Source organism: Guillardia theta, assembly GCF_000315625.1.
Source record: "Guillardia theta CCMP2712 unplaced genomic scaffold GUITHscaffold_75, whole genome shotgun sequence".
NCBI lineage: Eukaryota > Cryptophyceae > Pyrenomonadales > Geminigeraceae > Guillardia > Guillardia theta.
This window is the reverse complement of record NW_005434599.1, coordinates 189034-203466: the sequence shown is the minus strand read 5'-3', so window position 1 is coordinate 203466 and position 14433 is coordinate 189034. Positions and strand designations below refer to the sequence as shown.

General features: G+C 55.9%; 5 protein-coding genes across 5 annotated transcripts in view; 4 read left to right on the top strand and 1 right to left on the bottom strand.

The window, feature by feature from the left end:
* Positions 1-3341, top strand: part of GUITHDRAFT_160010 (hypothetical protein) — a gene marked incomplete at its 5' end in the record, with an annotated part of 14510 nt that extends 11169 nt beyond the window's left edge. Inside the window, 7 exons of the mRNA XM_005826392.1 lie at positions 249-726; positions 849-980; positions 1025-1242; positions 1398-1953; positions 2125-2586; positions 2640-2771; positions 2942-3341. Coding sequence (XP_005826449.1) covers positions 249-726; positions 849-980; positions 1025-1242; positions 1398-1953; positions 2125-2586; positions 2640-2771; positions 2942-3313 — 2350 coding nt within the window. The 3' untranslated portion in view covers positions 3314-3341. The remainder of the gene's footprint in view (positions 1-248; positions 727-848; positions 981-1024; positions 1243-1397; positions 1954-2124; positions 2587-2639; positions 2772-2941) is intronic.
* Positions 3342-3805: 464 nt separating this feature from the next.
* GUITHDRAFT_114430 (hypothetical protein) lies at positions 3806-7271 on the top strand (the record flags this gene model as incomplete). Its single annotated transcript, XM_005826391.1, has 19 exons — positions 3806-3848; positions 4157-4253; positions 4301-4454; positions 4500-4620; positions 4685-4721; positions 4779-4835; positions 4879-4942; positions 5041-5207; positions 5249-5605; positions 5773-5849; positions 5993-6151; positions 6210-6310; positions 6358-6473; positions 6527-6636; positions 6735-6792; positions 6846-6916; positions 7000-7016; positions 7069-7122; positions 7242-7271. The coding sequence occupies 19 exons, from the start codon at positions 3806-3808 to the stop codon at positions 7269-7271; spliced, it is 1890 nt and encodes a 629-aa protein (XP_005826448.1).
* Positions 7272-7879: 608 nt separating this feature from the next.
* GUITHDRAFT_114429 (hypothetical protein) lies at positions 7880-8607 on the top strand (the record flags this gene model as incomplete). The annotated part of the gene is made up of 4 exons (XM_005826390.1): positions 7880-8257; positions 8334-8375; positions 8430-8497; positions 8547-8607. The coding sequence occupies 4 exons, from the start codon at positions 7880-7882 to the stop codon at positions 8605-8607; spliced, it is 549 nt and encodes a 182-aa protein (XP_005826447.1).
* A 129-nt stretch (positions 8608-8736) lies between these two features.
* GUITHDRAFT_114428 (hypothetical protein) lies at positions 8737-9798 on the bottom strand (the record flags this gene model as incomplete). The annotated part of the gene is made up of 1 exon (XM_005826389.1): positions 8737-9798. The coding sequence occupies one exon, from the start codon at positions 9796-9798 to the stop codon at positions 8737-8739; it is 1062 nt and encodes a 353-aa protein (XP_005826446.1).
* A 1162-nt stretch (positions 9799-10960) lies between these two features.
* Positions 10961-14263, top strand: NUP96-98 (Nup96-98, nuclear pore complex component; the record flags this gene model as incomplete). The annotated part of the gene is made up of 6 exons (XM_005826388.1): positions 10961-11309; positions 11371-13730; positions 13775-13854; positions 13905-14042; positions 14088-14175; positions 14225-14263. 6 exons carry the CDS (start codon positions 10961-10963, stop codon positions 14261-14263), a joined length of 3054 nt encoding a protein of 1017 aa, XP_005826445.1.
* Between the last annotated feature and the right edge of the window lie 170 nt (positions 14264-14433).

Genomic DNA, 14433 nt, shown 5'->3' with positions numbered 1-14433 from the left:
AAACCACTTTTTTTTTCTCACTCGTATTTTGTTGTTAAGGAACATAAAGTTGGAAATTTTTCAAGGGATTACGCCATTCTTCATCAATGATGTGACCAAGTGAAAAGGTGACATAGATGTGGAGGCATCTTTTCGTGAGCTTCGCTGACTCAGCTATAAGATAAGATGGTAGGCGCGGGGGGGTGGGAGGAGGAGAGGAGGAGGAGGAACATGACCGGACTGACCTGCTGACTCGTTCGCCTTCTTAGCTCCTCAGCTAACGAGGTGGAGGACCGCCTCCGCATCCTCGTCTCCACCCTCAAGCGCAACCTCTTCTACTTCGTCGGCCGCTCGCTCTTCAAGGACGACCGCCTCACGTTCGGCATGCATCTCGTCCATGGCATGAACCCCGAGATGTTCGCCGACATGGAGTGGGACTTCTTCGTCGGTCTGACCGTCTCTGACACCAGCTCCTCCGGCTTCAACCCCCCGGAATGGCTACCTGCTGACCGCGCTCCCTCCCTCCTGCGCCTCGCCGCTACCCTGCCGTCCCTCGTGTCCAGCTTGAACCTTCAGGACAGCAAGTCCTGGCTCGACTGGTTCAACTCGGTGAAGCCGGAGGTGCCCAAGGAGTTCCCGAGCCAAGCGGCCGGTCTGCGCGCGTTCAAGAGGATGCTCATCCTCCAGGCCCTCCGGCCCGATCGCCTCCAGAGCGCCATGGAGTTGTTCGTGGGAGAAAATCTGGGGGTGAGCAACGAGAAGGGGAGGGGGAGGAGGAGGAGGAGAAAGAGGAGGAGGAGGTGGTGGTGGTGGAGAAAGAGGTGGTGATGGTGGTGGTGGTGGTGCTGAATCCTTTCGCGCGAGCGCAGGTGCAGAGCTCCAACATTGGCTCGCTGGACCTCCGGCAGCTGTCGCAGGAGACGTCGGAGAGGACGCCGATCATGTTCATCGTCACGCCGGGCTCGGACCCCTCGGCCATCCTGGAGCAGGAGGCTGATCAGGTTGGCCGCTGCCCTTCCTGTGCCTCCCCCTGACGTATCCGAAGATCCTCGGGCCAGGGAACTACAGGCAGATCGCCATGGGGCAGGGGCAGGCGGAGAACGCGATCAGGATGCTGAACGAGGCCGCGAACGAGGGGACCTGGCTGTGCTTGCAGAACGTTCACCTGGTCGTCTCGTGGCTGCCGGTGGTCGAGAAAATCCTCCATTCCATCCAACCCCAGAGCTCCTTCCGCCTCTGGATGACAACAGAACCCCACCCAAGGTGCGGAGAAGCCGGTGGCTGTGCAATCGTGCTGACTCTACTGCCCTCCCTCCTTTCTCCTGTTCCTCCCTCTTCTGTCTCCTGCTTCGTCCCTCTTGCTTCCTCTGCTTCTTCCTTTGGGCCTTTCCCTACCTCTCCTCCCCTCCTCCTCGCAGGTTCCCGCCGATCCTCTTGCAGCAGTCGGTCAAGGTGACGTTCGAGGCTCCTCCTGGCCTCAAGCGCAACCTGCTCAACGCGTACTCGCTGTGGACTCCAGAGTTCGTGTCGAAGATGAACCAGGGGAGGAGCCAGCTCCTCTTCGTCCTTGCCTGGTTCCATGCCATCGTGCAGGAGCGCAGGACGTACCTCCCTCAGGGCTGGACCAAGTTCCACGAGTTCAGCTACGCAGATCTGAGGAGCACGGCTGAGATCATCTCGACCACCTTCACTTCGGGTCTGAGAAACGTCAGCTCCCTCGTCCCATCTGACCGCTTCCTCCCCGCAGACAACCCGAAGTGGGAGACCCTCCATGGTCTGCTGGACAACGCGATCTACGGGGGGAGGATTGACAACATCTACGATCAGCGCATCCTCCGAGCTTGTCTCAAAATGTACTTCCGCTCCGACAACATTCACATCGGAGGGTCGCAGGCAAGGCCTCTGCCCAACACCAAGGGCATCCTAGTACCCAACAGCACGTCTCACTCTGACTTTCTCAGCGTCATCAAGCAGGTTGTTCAACCTTCCCCCCTCGGTTCGGTCCTTCTATCTTACTGTCCTTCCCCCCCCCCCCTTCCACTCACCCCCTCCTCCTATCTTTCCTCCTTCCCCGCACCCCCTCCTTCTATGTGCCCTCTTTCCCTCCTCTTCTATCTTCCCTTGCTGAATTTCCTGGCTGAGCAGCTGCCGGAAGTGGATGCACCTTCGCTCCTGGGCCTGCCCCCCAACATCGAGAGGGTGCTGCAGCAAACCAACAGCGCTAAGATCGCCAACCAGCTCAAGACGATGGAGACAGCAGACGTCAAGCTCGCTGGCTGGGATCGCGAGCGGATGTCGGCGCAGCTGAAGCCTGTCATCAGCCTCTGGCAGAACCTTGTCAACAATCCAAAGGTGCTCAAGGCGCCCAAGGGAAGCGATGACGCGTCTCTTCCTGTCGACAGCTTCATCGTCATGGAGGCCCAGGACGCGCACAAGTTGGTCCGCCTGGTCCACGTCACGATCGAGGCCGTCAGCCGAGTCCTCAAGGGCGTCGACCTCCTCACCACCTCCGTCCAGTCCGCGGCCACGTGCTTGGCGAGCGGGACAGTCTTGGACGAGTGGTCAGACCAGTGGGAGGGTCCAGAGACGCTAGCGCTGTGGCTGGAGGTGAGTCGAGGAGAGGAGCGAGTGGCAGCTGGCATGACGTTGGAGCTGAGCAGGCGGTGGTGAAGAAGAAGTTGGCGATAGACTCTTGGCTGGAACTCCAGAAGTCCGGCAACTCCCTCTCGGCCCCCATCTCACCCTCGTGGCTCCTCAACCCTCAGATCTTCCTCAACGCCCTCCGGCAGCAGGTGGGAAAGTCTCTTCCTCATGCTGCTGATCGCCTGACGATTTCGCTCCCTCCTTCTCCCTAACTTTGATGGCTGTCATCTTCATCTCATCCCTTTCCTGCTCCTCCTACCCTGTACGTCTCTTCCCCTCTCCTCCTTCCTCGCCTCTGCTCCTCTCCCCATGAGCTCAGACGGCAAGGATGACGAAGGTGGCTGTTGACGAGCTCACCTTGGCGTGTGTCTGGGGGGAGGGCTCCAGGAGCCAGCTCGGTTCCGTGACGTGCGTCCTGCAAGGCCTCGTGCTGCAGGGCGCGCTCTTCTCCGGCGGGTACTTGGCAGAGGCGAAGTTCGACACTCCCTCCGTCGTCCCCCTCCCCTCCTGCACCATCGCCTTCATCCCCTCGCGGGAGGACGATTCCTCGAGCACGTCCATGGTTGAGCTGCCGGTGTACGAGCGAACGGATCGATCGAAGTTCCTGATGCGACTGAGGATGTCGTGCAAGGTGAATGAGCAGGATCGATGGATTCTGTGTGGAGCTGCAATCTTCATCTCTGCAGACTAGAGCTGTGAAGGCAGCGGGCTTGCTCGCATCGTGTTTTATGTGAATAGATGTACCTTAAACTACCAGACTCCAGTGCAAAGTTGAACCCTTCTCATCTCCTCCTCATCTCTTCATCCTATCTCTCGCCTCCCTTCCTCTCCTCTCCTCTCCTCTCCTCATCTCTTCATCCTATCTCTCGCCTCCCTTCCTCTCCTCTCCTCTCCTCTCCTCTTCTTCTCCTCTCCTCTCCTCACGTCCTCCATCAGTCAAGCACGAGTCTACATGACCACTGGATCTCACCCAAGTTCAAAATCAAATAATGACCCACCACCATTCCATTGATATCACCCCTACCCACAATTTTTGTGTACCCCACCCCACCAAAACATCAAATCACTATCAATGGGAACTCAATAAAACTACCCCCACCCACTAAAATTGACCCCCTACCTTCAGAATCCTAACTAACTGGTAGTTTGACGCCGCTATGGCCAGTCGAGCTCGTCGGGTCGCATGGACGCTACCGGCATGCAGGGAGACGACGGCGAAGCCTCTGGTGCTGAAACAAGCAGCATGTCCTCTCTCCTCCTCTCTCCTCCTCTCTCATCCTCTCGACCATCCACCAACTTCCCTCCGTCCATCACCGCACTTGACGATTCCTCTTCTTGCGAGTTTTACTTCTTAATTGTTTTTCGATCAAACTTCTGCTCGATCGTGTGTAATCCATCTCTGTTCCTTTCTTCTGTATCGTTTCTTTTTCATCCCATAGTCCTCTAGTTGCCAACTGTCAATATAGAATCTGCCCTGTACCCGATGAACTTACCTTCTCTTTCATGCTCCCTCAGGCTCGAGCATACCATGCAGCCTGCGTGGTCGACAATCGGTACATGATTGTCTTCGGCGGTTGGACGGGTTCAAAGCTGCTGTGCTGCACATGGGAGTACGACCTTGAGAGAGACAGGTTGGGAGGGACCTCGATGCTCTTGTTGCCATGTGACGTCCGACCAGGTGGAGGAAGGTTGCTGTGCAGGGAACCATCCCGAGCGGTCGATATGGGCACTCGCTCACCTACACGCCCTCAAGGCAGGAGATCCTCCTCCTCGGTGGACTGGACGCCAACAAAGTAGCTTGCCGAGACAGCCTCTTCGTGCTGAGCGTGAAGGTTGCACAATGTCTAGCCCTCCTCTCTCACTCTCTCCATCCTCAGACTTGGAAGTGGAGCATCTTCCGACTTGCGGGAAGAGCTGCAAGGGCAGGTCCAATAGTCTCCGAACGAGGCTTTCACAGCACGAGCAAGACACAGTGGAACAAAGTCATCATCTTCGGCGGTGTGTGGACCTGACGATCCTTCCCTCGTTGACTTGCACGAGAAACTCACATGCTGCTGTCCAGGAGTTCAAAACCATCGGATGGACTTGGAGAGTCTTGGGTGTGTCCTATCCCCCGAGTGAATGGTCGTCAGTCTCTGACGTGGCGACTTCCCCAGCACTCAATCCCCGTCGTCGGCTTGTCAGCTCTTTCTCCTGGACTTGGACGATCACTCGTACCTCCTCCCTCCCGCACCGATGCCAGATGACAGAATGCAGATGTGCTGAGCCCCGCACGAGCGGACAGCCTCCTGCTCCAAGGTACTCGCACTCGGCAACGAAGGTGCGTCGTTTCTCCCTTCCCCTCCACCTCCACCCCACGGCCGGAGATCAACTTGATCTTGATGACATGGGCTGTGTGTCACTGGATCCTGTTGGCAGATCACCCTTGGAACTTACAACCTGCTCATCGTCGCGGGAGGCATCGACAGTCGCTCTCATGCTCTCCTCACCGAGGTCGACCTCTCTGCCCCTACGACCTCCTCATCCCCTGCTGCAGGTGTGGGTGTTGGAGCTGGGCAACTCCTGGGGTTGGCACAGGATACGAGGTAGACCCCAACAGCCCGCAAACTTTCTGACATCCCAGCAGGGACCCAACTGCCAGCGTCATCTATGGGCCTCAACCCTCTGCCAGCTGGGATGACCTCGGACATGTCGTCCTCGAGATCGGTGAGCTAATTGTGACTCTCCTCTCCCTCCTCCTCTCCAATCCCAGGATCGATGTCTCCTCCTCCTCCTCCACCACCTCCTCCTCCTACAACAACAACAACAACAACAACAACAACAACAACAACAACAACAACAACAACAACAACAACAACAACAACAACAACAACAACAACAACAACCACCTCTTGCTCAAAGACCTTCAGTTCCCTGCGGTGGCGGAGATGCTGCAGCTAAAAAGTCCAGGACTTGCTAACCACACAGCCTGCGCCATGCCACGGTGAGAATATGGACTCTTCTTCGCAACTTTCTACTCTCAGTGTTTAGTCCTCCTTCTGCTCCTTGCTCCTACTTTCTTATTGTCAAATTTTGGAGCTCATCCCTCATTTGATCCAACAAACTTCCCTTTCCTTTTCTGTCTATGGTCTCTCTTCTCAACTTCTCCAGTTCTTTTCTCTTTGTCTTTCTTTCATCTTCCCCCTCGTTTTTATTCATTCATGGTGTTGACAGCAAGGAGAGCTCGGGTGACATTGTCGTTCTGGTCGGCGGGAGAAGAGGACGAAGATGTTCAAATCAAGGTCATTGGCACGCTCCTCTCCTTCCTAGTCATTTCATTCCTCGTCGTCTTTCCTTTGCCTTGTTTCCCCTACCTGACTTCCCTTCGCAGTCATGAGCATTCAACCTGCTTTCCTCCGCCCCCTCCACACCTCAGAGCACCGCATCTCAACCACGTTGCACTCCTCCTCGTCGAACAATGTCCTGAAGGCCCACTCCTCCGCCATGAATGCGAGGACAGAATCGTATGCGCAGAGTTTCATGAGGAGAGGTCAGAGGAGCGACGAGGGCGTTGCAGCAGACGGCATGGCGGCTGACTGTGTGTGTAGCGAAACTCGGAGAGGACCTGCAGAAGCACGTTGGATTCGTTGAGACGAAGGAGTCCAACAAGATGAAGAGGCTGCAGACGTTAGAAGCGCTAGCGAGAGATGTAGGTTCCAGTGCACACAGGGGTGAGGCTGCTGAGCTACACTGCAGGACTTCCTCTTCGACAAGAACGACCGAGTCCTCCTAGCCAAGAGCCTGCAAGAGGACGGAGAGAGGGAGGTCAAAGAGAAGCCTTCACACCGTTGGAGAATGAGAGAACCTTCAAAGTATGAGATACGTGCCATGACCTCTCCCAGGAAAGATGTTCTGACTCCCCCAGCCTCTCTAGCAACTCGCTGATGCCCAAACTCACCGTCTGCAACGACGAATGGATCGCCTGTACGCAAGAGCCGCTGGGCGAGGCTCCGGAGAAGAGGCAGGGACATTCAGGTGCCTTGAAATGAGCGATGGCTGGAGTGATGTGGGAAAGGAAAACGCGTTCGCTGAGACTCTTCCTCTTGGCGTTTCTTACACTAGCAACTTTGCAGCTTGTGCTGTTGGCAACCAGCACATTATCATCTTTGGCGGTATGAACGATCGAAACAGGTTGGCAAGTACAACATTGAGATGTAAACGTGACGACGAGTTTGTTTTCCCAGACCGATGGACGACATTCACATCCTTGATCTTGATTATGCCGGAGATGTTCAGTTCTTCGACGACCTCAGAGGTGTGTTGGAACAAGCTCACAACCCCTTGAAATTTTTTTAACTTGGGGATGTTGGTCGTGTTGTTGTGCATGGCGACAAGCAGGGTCTGTCCTTATTCCGGTAAAGGGTCTAAATGTCGCATATCCTCCCTTTGCCTGATGGATGGATGTAGGAGGAAGATGATTCCGAAATCAGCGACGAAGACTTGACTCCCATCGAGAAGAATGTGAGCAGATTTTACTCTTCACAACTTCGAATGTTTGGTCTGACAATCATCACCATCACCACCAACACCAAGAATTTTGAATTCATGCTTGAAATCTTGACTTGGTTGATAGGATTCAGGACATCAGCAATATTTCCAGGATCACCTAGGAGATGCTTTCGAGCATCAGGTGGCAAGACGATCAACGTCAGCAAGAGATTGGATCGCATCAAACAGTCACAACCAGCTACAAGTTGAGCTCATCGCTCTACTCCCTCCCTTCCCTCACCATCTTCTCCCATCCTCAGGTCATCAGCAACAGAGGTCAGAAAGATTCTATCAGTCGGGGACTGTCAGACCGGTTTCGTACCCGCGTGCTGTCCTCCTCAAGTTGAAATCTCTCCCCTCGCAGGGAAGCCAGCGCAAAGAAGCTTTCCTTCTTCCAGTGGCAGCAGGTGGGACGAGGGTCATGCCTTCATCTGCCCCTGCCGCTCCGCCTCCTCCTCCTAGTGCTGCCCTCGTGTGACGCAGATTCTTCAGGCGGCAGCTCGGCGACTGCTGGGGCGGATGAAGATGATTGAAGGACCTCCGACGAAGGTGGTTGCCTCCTCGACCTTGCATGCTTGACAAGCCCGACAAGGAGGAGAGGAGCAGCAGGAGTAGGCAGGATAGACCCCGGCAGGTCTATCAACCTCCCCTGGATGACTACGACCAAGATTCCTCCAGCTCCGACTCCAGCAGGTTTGCAGTGATCTCCCGTCCCGGGCGCAAACTCAGAATGTCGTGTATGATCAGCGAGATCTCTCCGATCTCAGGAGGGAGGCTCACCTCGACGCTCAACGCTTCGATCCAGCAGCTCGAGCTGAGAGAACCGCCGATGACGTTGACCAACGGGACCATGCTCATGGTGACGTACGAGAACGACGGCCGAGAGACCGGGCCCGACGTCTTCGGGGATCCGGACGGGGAAGGGCGGCGGGAGTTGGTGCCTTCAGCAGAGGCTGAGCCAGGAGGGAACCTTCGCAGGCCGCTCTTGACAGGGCCAGATGAAGGGGAGGAACAGGAAAGTGACGTGAAAGACCTCAGTTCCTTCCGAGCAGGTGCGGTGGAGGGAGAACGAGACCTCTTCGACCTCCTCTGGGCCCTCGAGGCTCAGGTGAGGCCCGAGTTACACTACGAGCGAGCGGCAGTGATCACATTCGAGGACACTGACAGCTTCCCTCCTCTTGCAGGGCATCCTGACGCGACAGCAAGCATCCTGCCTGCTGGAGAAGGTGCTGAGCAACAGGGAAGAGGAGGAGGAGGAGGAGGCCTGACAACTGCTGCAGGCCAACGAGGAGGATGACAAGCTCATGGAGGCCCACACGATGCTCAACGAGGTGCCGAGCAAGGAGAGGTGAAGGGCGAGCTGCCGCAGGATGTCGAGTGACGTCAGCACATGTCAGGAGCGACGAGTTGCTGCACGAGTTCGCCGAGTTTCTCGTTTCTTATGCTCAGAGCCTGTGAGCAGGTCGGGGGGGGGTGGGGAGGGAACGAGAGGAAGCGGTTACCTCGATCGTTTCATTTTTGTACATGCAGGAAGTTAAAATTCTACAATCTGACTGCGCAGTGAGGAGAGAATAGTTTGCGAGCACTTCACAGCATCTCTCCATCGTCTCGCTGGTTGGCCATGAAGTGCGACCGAACTTGGTTCACGAAAAGAGCCGCTCGCTGTCCTCCCCCTCTAGCAGCAGCAGCAGCAGCAACTTGAGTAGAAGGAGCCTTCGCTCCTCCCCTTGCTCCTCCTCCTGGACTAGCTGCAGCCGCAACAACGGGACCAAGGGATTTCGCCGCTTTTTGCATGACGTGCTCCATCGCACGCGCCCTGATGTTTGCCGGCTGCGGCGCCTCCGGTTGGCTGGCCGCGCTCTCAGCCACCTGTGTCGCCTCCTCCGGCAAGTTGAAGGGGATGAGCGGCTTAACAGCTGAATCGTCTTCATCCGATCCCTCACTCGCTGGCGCTGCCGTGTCCTCCGCCTCTTCCGCCTCCTCTTCTGGAGGTGGAGGGAGGGAGATGTCGGCAGCAGGAGCAGCAGCACTTCCTTCTCCCATCCCGCCAGGCACGAAGACAGCTTGGTAGCCAGGCGGAGCGAAAGGCGGAGCGACCGGGCCAGCAGGGACGGGGACTCTTGACACAGCCGGTTGATCATAGACGGGAAGCCATCCTCCTGGCACTCGATGCGGCCCAGCAGTCACCACAGCTGCTCCAACAGCAGGTCCAGCTGCTACCACCGGGCTAGCAAAAGAAGAGACGTAGGGAGAAGCGTAGGGAGACGCATAGGGAGACGCATAGGGAGCAGTATAGGAGGGCACAGGCGCGTAGATTCCGCCATAGCCAGGAACAGCCTGATAGTGCGCAAGCCCTGACGCCAGCCCTTCCTCCGTCTGCTCCACCGTCTGCTCTAGACGGAGCAGCTGCTTGTTCGCTGCTGTCAGTCCTGAGTTGGCAGACTGGTAGAGAGCGCGCATAGCGTCGCTGTTAGCCGCTATCCTGTGTGCGTTGCGGGAGACAACTCCCGCAAGGGGAAGCGGTCCGCAGCCGTTGCACCACTCCCCGTATCCCTTGCTCACTGTGGATGCAAGTATGGTATCCTTGGTGCCCCGTGTCGCAACCACGACAACTGCCAACATCAAGAGCCCCGAACATCCCGCAGCCATCACTCTCCTCCTGTGAGGTACAAGTTTTCGTCAAAATCTCCACATCCTTTCATGGTCATCATCCCCCACGATCACCAATACAATCATGACCAACATTGAAGGCACCATCATTGTACTTATCATTTGCATGATTATCAGTCGCAACATCATTTCCAGCATCGTAGTATCGATCGTTTAAAATTTTCTTTCTATTAATGCCTGTTTCCATTTCCAACTCCAATTCCATCATCGTCATCCTTATCATCATTCTCCCCATCATCAATAATATCATAGCAATATCACAATAATCAAGATCGACATAATCCTCCTCCTCCTCATCATCATCATCATCATCATCATCATCTCCATCTCCATCTCCATCTCCATCTCCATCTCCATCTCCATCGCAATGCTCACCTGTTCGTCTTCTTCCTCACCACAACTACTTCCGAGTCCGCCATCATTTTCCTTCTATTTCCGTCGGCCAATCTAAACCTAAAAGCTAATCTAAACCCTCCCGGCCCAGGCCGGTGCCCCCGGGCCGGTCACTGAGTAGTCCGGGGAATGTTGCTGCTGTCCGGCGATTCTTTCACTTGATGACCCCCCAAGCTTGGTGAAATGGCATGGGTAGTGGTTGTGAATTGATGGGTAGGGGGTACTGTGAATAACTATTTGAGACTTTTTGTGGGAATTCTTCCCAAGATAAGTGGGGTATTATAAGTAAAAAGGAGGGGTATAGATAGAATACACAGGGTGAGTAAGAAACTACAGGGGTAGTGCGAGATCAAGGTAGGGTGGGGGTAGTAGAGGGGATTTGGGTGAATTCTGCCGCGCGTGAAATAAATGGCTGGGAACAGGGGAAGGGATGGGGAGGAGGGGAGGGAGGCGAACAAATGCATGGTCGGGGGGAAGGAATGTGCAGAACTAAGAACAGAGTGAGTGAGTCAGTGAGATCTGCGGGTAGGATAGACGAAACGGAGCTCAGCTGGAGAAGCATGGGGAGGTGGAGTAAGGATCCAATGGGGAATGATGGGATTGGATAGTCTAGTAGCGATCGTGGGCTGCTAGTTCTTTCTGCCTGCGCTGCTGAGACAGCAAGTAAACCTCATGAATGTGAATTGAATAATTTTCGCGTGATTTCATCCTAGTATGTTCTGACATCGAATTGGAAGGTTTATCCACGATGAGCTTTTTTGGAGGCGGCGGCGGCGCCTTTGGCCAAAATGCTCAGTCGACCATGGGAAGTGCTTTTGGAGGAGGAGCTTTCGGACAGCAGCCGGCTCAGCAGCAACAGCCTGCATTTGGAGGCTTCGGACAACCGCAGGCATCAGCGTTTGGCGCCCCAGCCGCTGCCCCTGCCTTTGGTTTTGGTCAGACAACCTCTGCCTTCGGCGCGCAAGCAGCGGCTCCTGCCTTTGGTGGGAATCCCTCCACTGGAGGATTCTCTTCCTTTGGTAGCACTGGCAGCGCTTTCGGCGCCAACCCAGCACAACCGGCAGGGTTTGGCTTCGGACAAACATCATCGCCTTTCGGTAAGGATGAAAGAATGTGCCACTCTCCTTGTCCGACCTCTTGACTTGGATCCTTTGACAGGCGCTCCTGCGGCGAATCCTTCGAACCCCTTCGGTCAACCATCGCAAGCTGGCTTCGGCTTTGGCCAGACTGCACCTGCACAGACTGGAGGCTCTTTCTTTGGTGGCGGAGGATTCGGAGCGAACACCGGGGTTGCCCCAACATTCGGAGCATCGTCTTCAGCCTTTGGAGTCTCCAGTGGTGCTGCCCCAGGGTTTGGAGGGTTTGGGAACACGGCCCAGCAGGCAGCACCGCCAGGAACTCCGAACACTTCTGTGCAGCCTTACGAAGCGACCAAAGGGCCGGATGGTACCGGAACAGCATCGGCAAGCACTCAGGGAAACTACATGTCTATCACCCATATGAACACATATGCCAATTATTCTTTTGAAGAGTTGCGTGTCGGCGACTACATGATGAACCGCAAGAAGAAAGACAACGCCGCAGGGGGGACGTTTGGAGCCACTTCCACCTTCGGAGCTGCTCAGCAACAGAATCCATTCGGCCAAACTCAAGCGACGCCAGCGTTCGGATCCACTCCCTTTGGCAACACTGGAGCTGCTTTCGGTGGGTTTGGGCAGACGCAGAGTGCTCCAGCATTCGGTGGTGGTGGTTTTGGTGCTGCAACGGGATCAGCATTTGGTGGCTTCGGAGCTTCCACAGGGGCGGCAAATCCCTTCGGTGCCAAGCCAGCTGCACCCTTCGGCGGTGGTTTCGGACAATCACAATCAGGCTCCCTCTTTGGAGCCTCAACAGGAGGCGCGTTTGGCAGCCCTGCTACCTCGTCACCTTTTGGCGCGTCGACTGGGGGAGGGTTTGGGGGGTTTGGGGCATCTACAGGAGGAGCGTTTGGAGCAGCAGCAAAGCCAGCGACAGGGTTCGGTGGGTTCGGGCAGACGCAGGCAACGCCATTCGGGAGCTCTCCCTTTGGAGCCTCGACGGGAGGGGGGTTTGGAGCACCGGCAACATCGTCAGGCTTCGGAGGCTTCGGAGCTTCCACAGGGGCGGCAAATCCCTTCGGTGCCAAGCCAGCTGCACCCTTCGGCGGTGGTTTCGGACAATCACAATCAGGCTCCCTCTTTGGAGCCTCAACAGGAGGCGCGTTTGGCAGCCCTGCTACCTCGTCACCTTTTGGCGCGTCGACTGGGGGAGGGTTTGGGGGGTTTGGGGCGTCTACAGGAGGAGCGTTTGGAGCAGCAGCAAAGCCAGCGACAGGGTTCGGTGGGTTCGGGCAGACGCAGGCAACGCCATTCGGGAGCTCTCCCTTTGGAGCCTCGACGGGAGGGGGGTTTGGAGCACCGGCAACATCGTCAGGCTTCGGAGGCTTCGGGGCCGCCACTGGTGGATCCATGTTTGGTCAACCAGCAAGCCCCTTTGGTGCGCAGCCGACCATGCAAGTGGCCCAGGCTCCTCCTGTCCAGGTTGTGCTGCCGCAAACTCAAGCAGCAAATACGAGTTGGATGGCAGATGTACAAAGTAATCCATACGGGAATCTGAAGTTGAGGCCTTCAAACTCGGAAACAGCTCCTCGTCTCTTCTCGTCCGACCCTCATGCTCAGATTTCGAGTGATACAGGCAACAACTCACCGTTGCGTTCATCATTTTCGCAGCCACCTCACGCTGGCCTTGGAGGAACCTTCAGGGCTAGAGCTGCTGGGTCGAACTCAGCATCTCGCGGCAAGACGAGCATCCGGCCGACGCGGATCGATGGAAGTTTGAGCCTGAGTGGCCCTGTGCCCTCTGGTCAGATCCGGCCTGCAAAGGCCTCCCCAAGTCCAGGGCTAATCTCGTCATCCACACCAAGTCTGAGGCTGAGACCGTCGGCGGGCTCATGGAGTACCAAATTTAGTGAGATGCTGGAGCGCAAAGAATCCAGCAACGTCGAGAAACAGCTCTTCCAGTCCGAGTCGCCGGCTGTCGGAAAGGAAAATGACAACCTGCAAGCCAGCACTCGAGATAATGTACAGATATCGGATGGTATGCGCAACCCATCAAGTTTTGCGCCTGAGGATTCGGCGTCCAACAACGTAAACAGCACTCCCAATGCAAGAGGGAATGCCCCTTTCAGTTATGCTTCAAGTCATCAGCAAGCTTTCACCCCCGTCGGGTCCTCGCAGGGCCCCCTAGCAAACGACAGCCTTCTCCCGAGCAAGCAATACAACTCAATGATGTTTGCGGATGCCACACAGGATGGGATAGAACTTGACAACTCGATTATACGGGATGCGGAGAAGCTTCATAGCGACAAGCGAACTGACCGGGGGAGTGAAGATGCCTGGTCCATCCGAACGTCCGACCTGACCTTCACAGCGTCACGAGAACCGCAAGACCTCATCGTCCCGCGAGGTTTGACAATCACGCAGAAGTTTCCGGATGGCGAGGTAGAGCACCCAGAGCCTGATGGTGGAGTTGACCTGCCTTTCAGGTGGAGATAGAATTCCTGCAGGACTATGACCTACGATACGGGCGAGGGGGAGTGCTCATGGGAGATGCCGACGGTACAGGGTGAAGTCACACAGCGTATTTGTGGAGTTTCAACTGACGAACTTTGGAAGGGGCGGGGCTGTTGCTCGCATCCTTGCTCGGCATGTGAAGATTGAGGGAGCAACAAGTGTAGATATCTCAGAGCTGAGGGCGCTGGTCGCCGTCAGGATGACCTCCTCGAAGCTCGGCCAGTACATCTCGTCGAGAGAGTGAGGCACATTTGATATCTTTCCTTGTCACTCAAGGGCTGGCAGGCGACTGGAGAAGGTGAAGAATCAATGGACAGAGGCGCTGAAGCAGGAGAACTGGACGGTTCCAGAAGACGGGTTTTCCTACGACGAGGTGCATGCTGTTGCCTTTCTGATCTGGTTGGGGTTGACTATGACTGTAGATGAGCAACTGCCTGTCGATGAAGTGGGTCCCTTCATGACGGCATGTTGAAGATCCTTCAGAGATGTGACGAATGATGGAGCAAGACTGCCATCAGAGCCTTGTATTCTTTCGCCGCCCCACCTCTCGTGGCAGCACGGGAGGTCATCGAGTCGTTCCTATGTTTCAACTCTACTTGTATAATTGCCAGACGAGACTCTCAGTACAAGA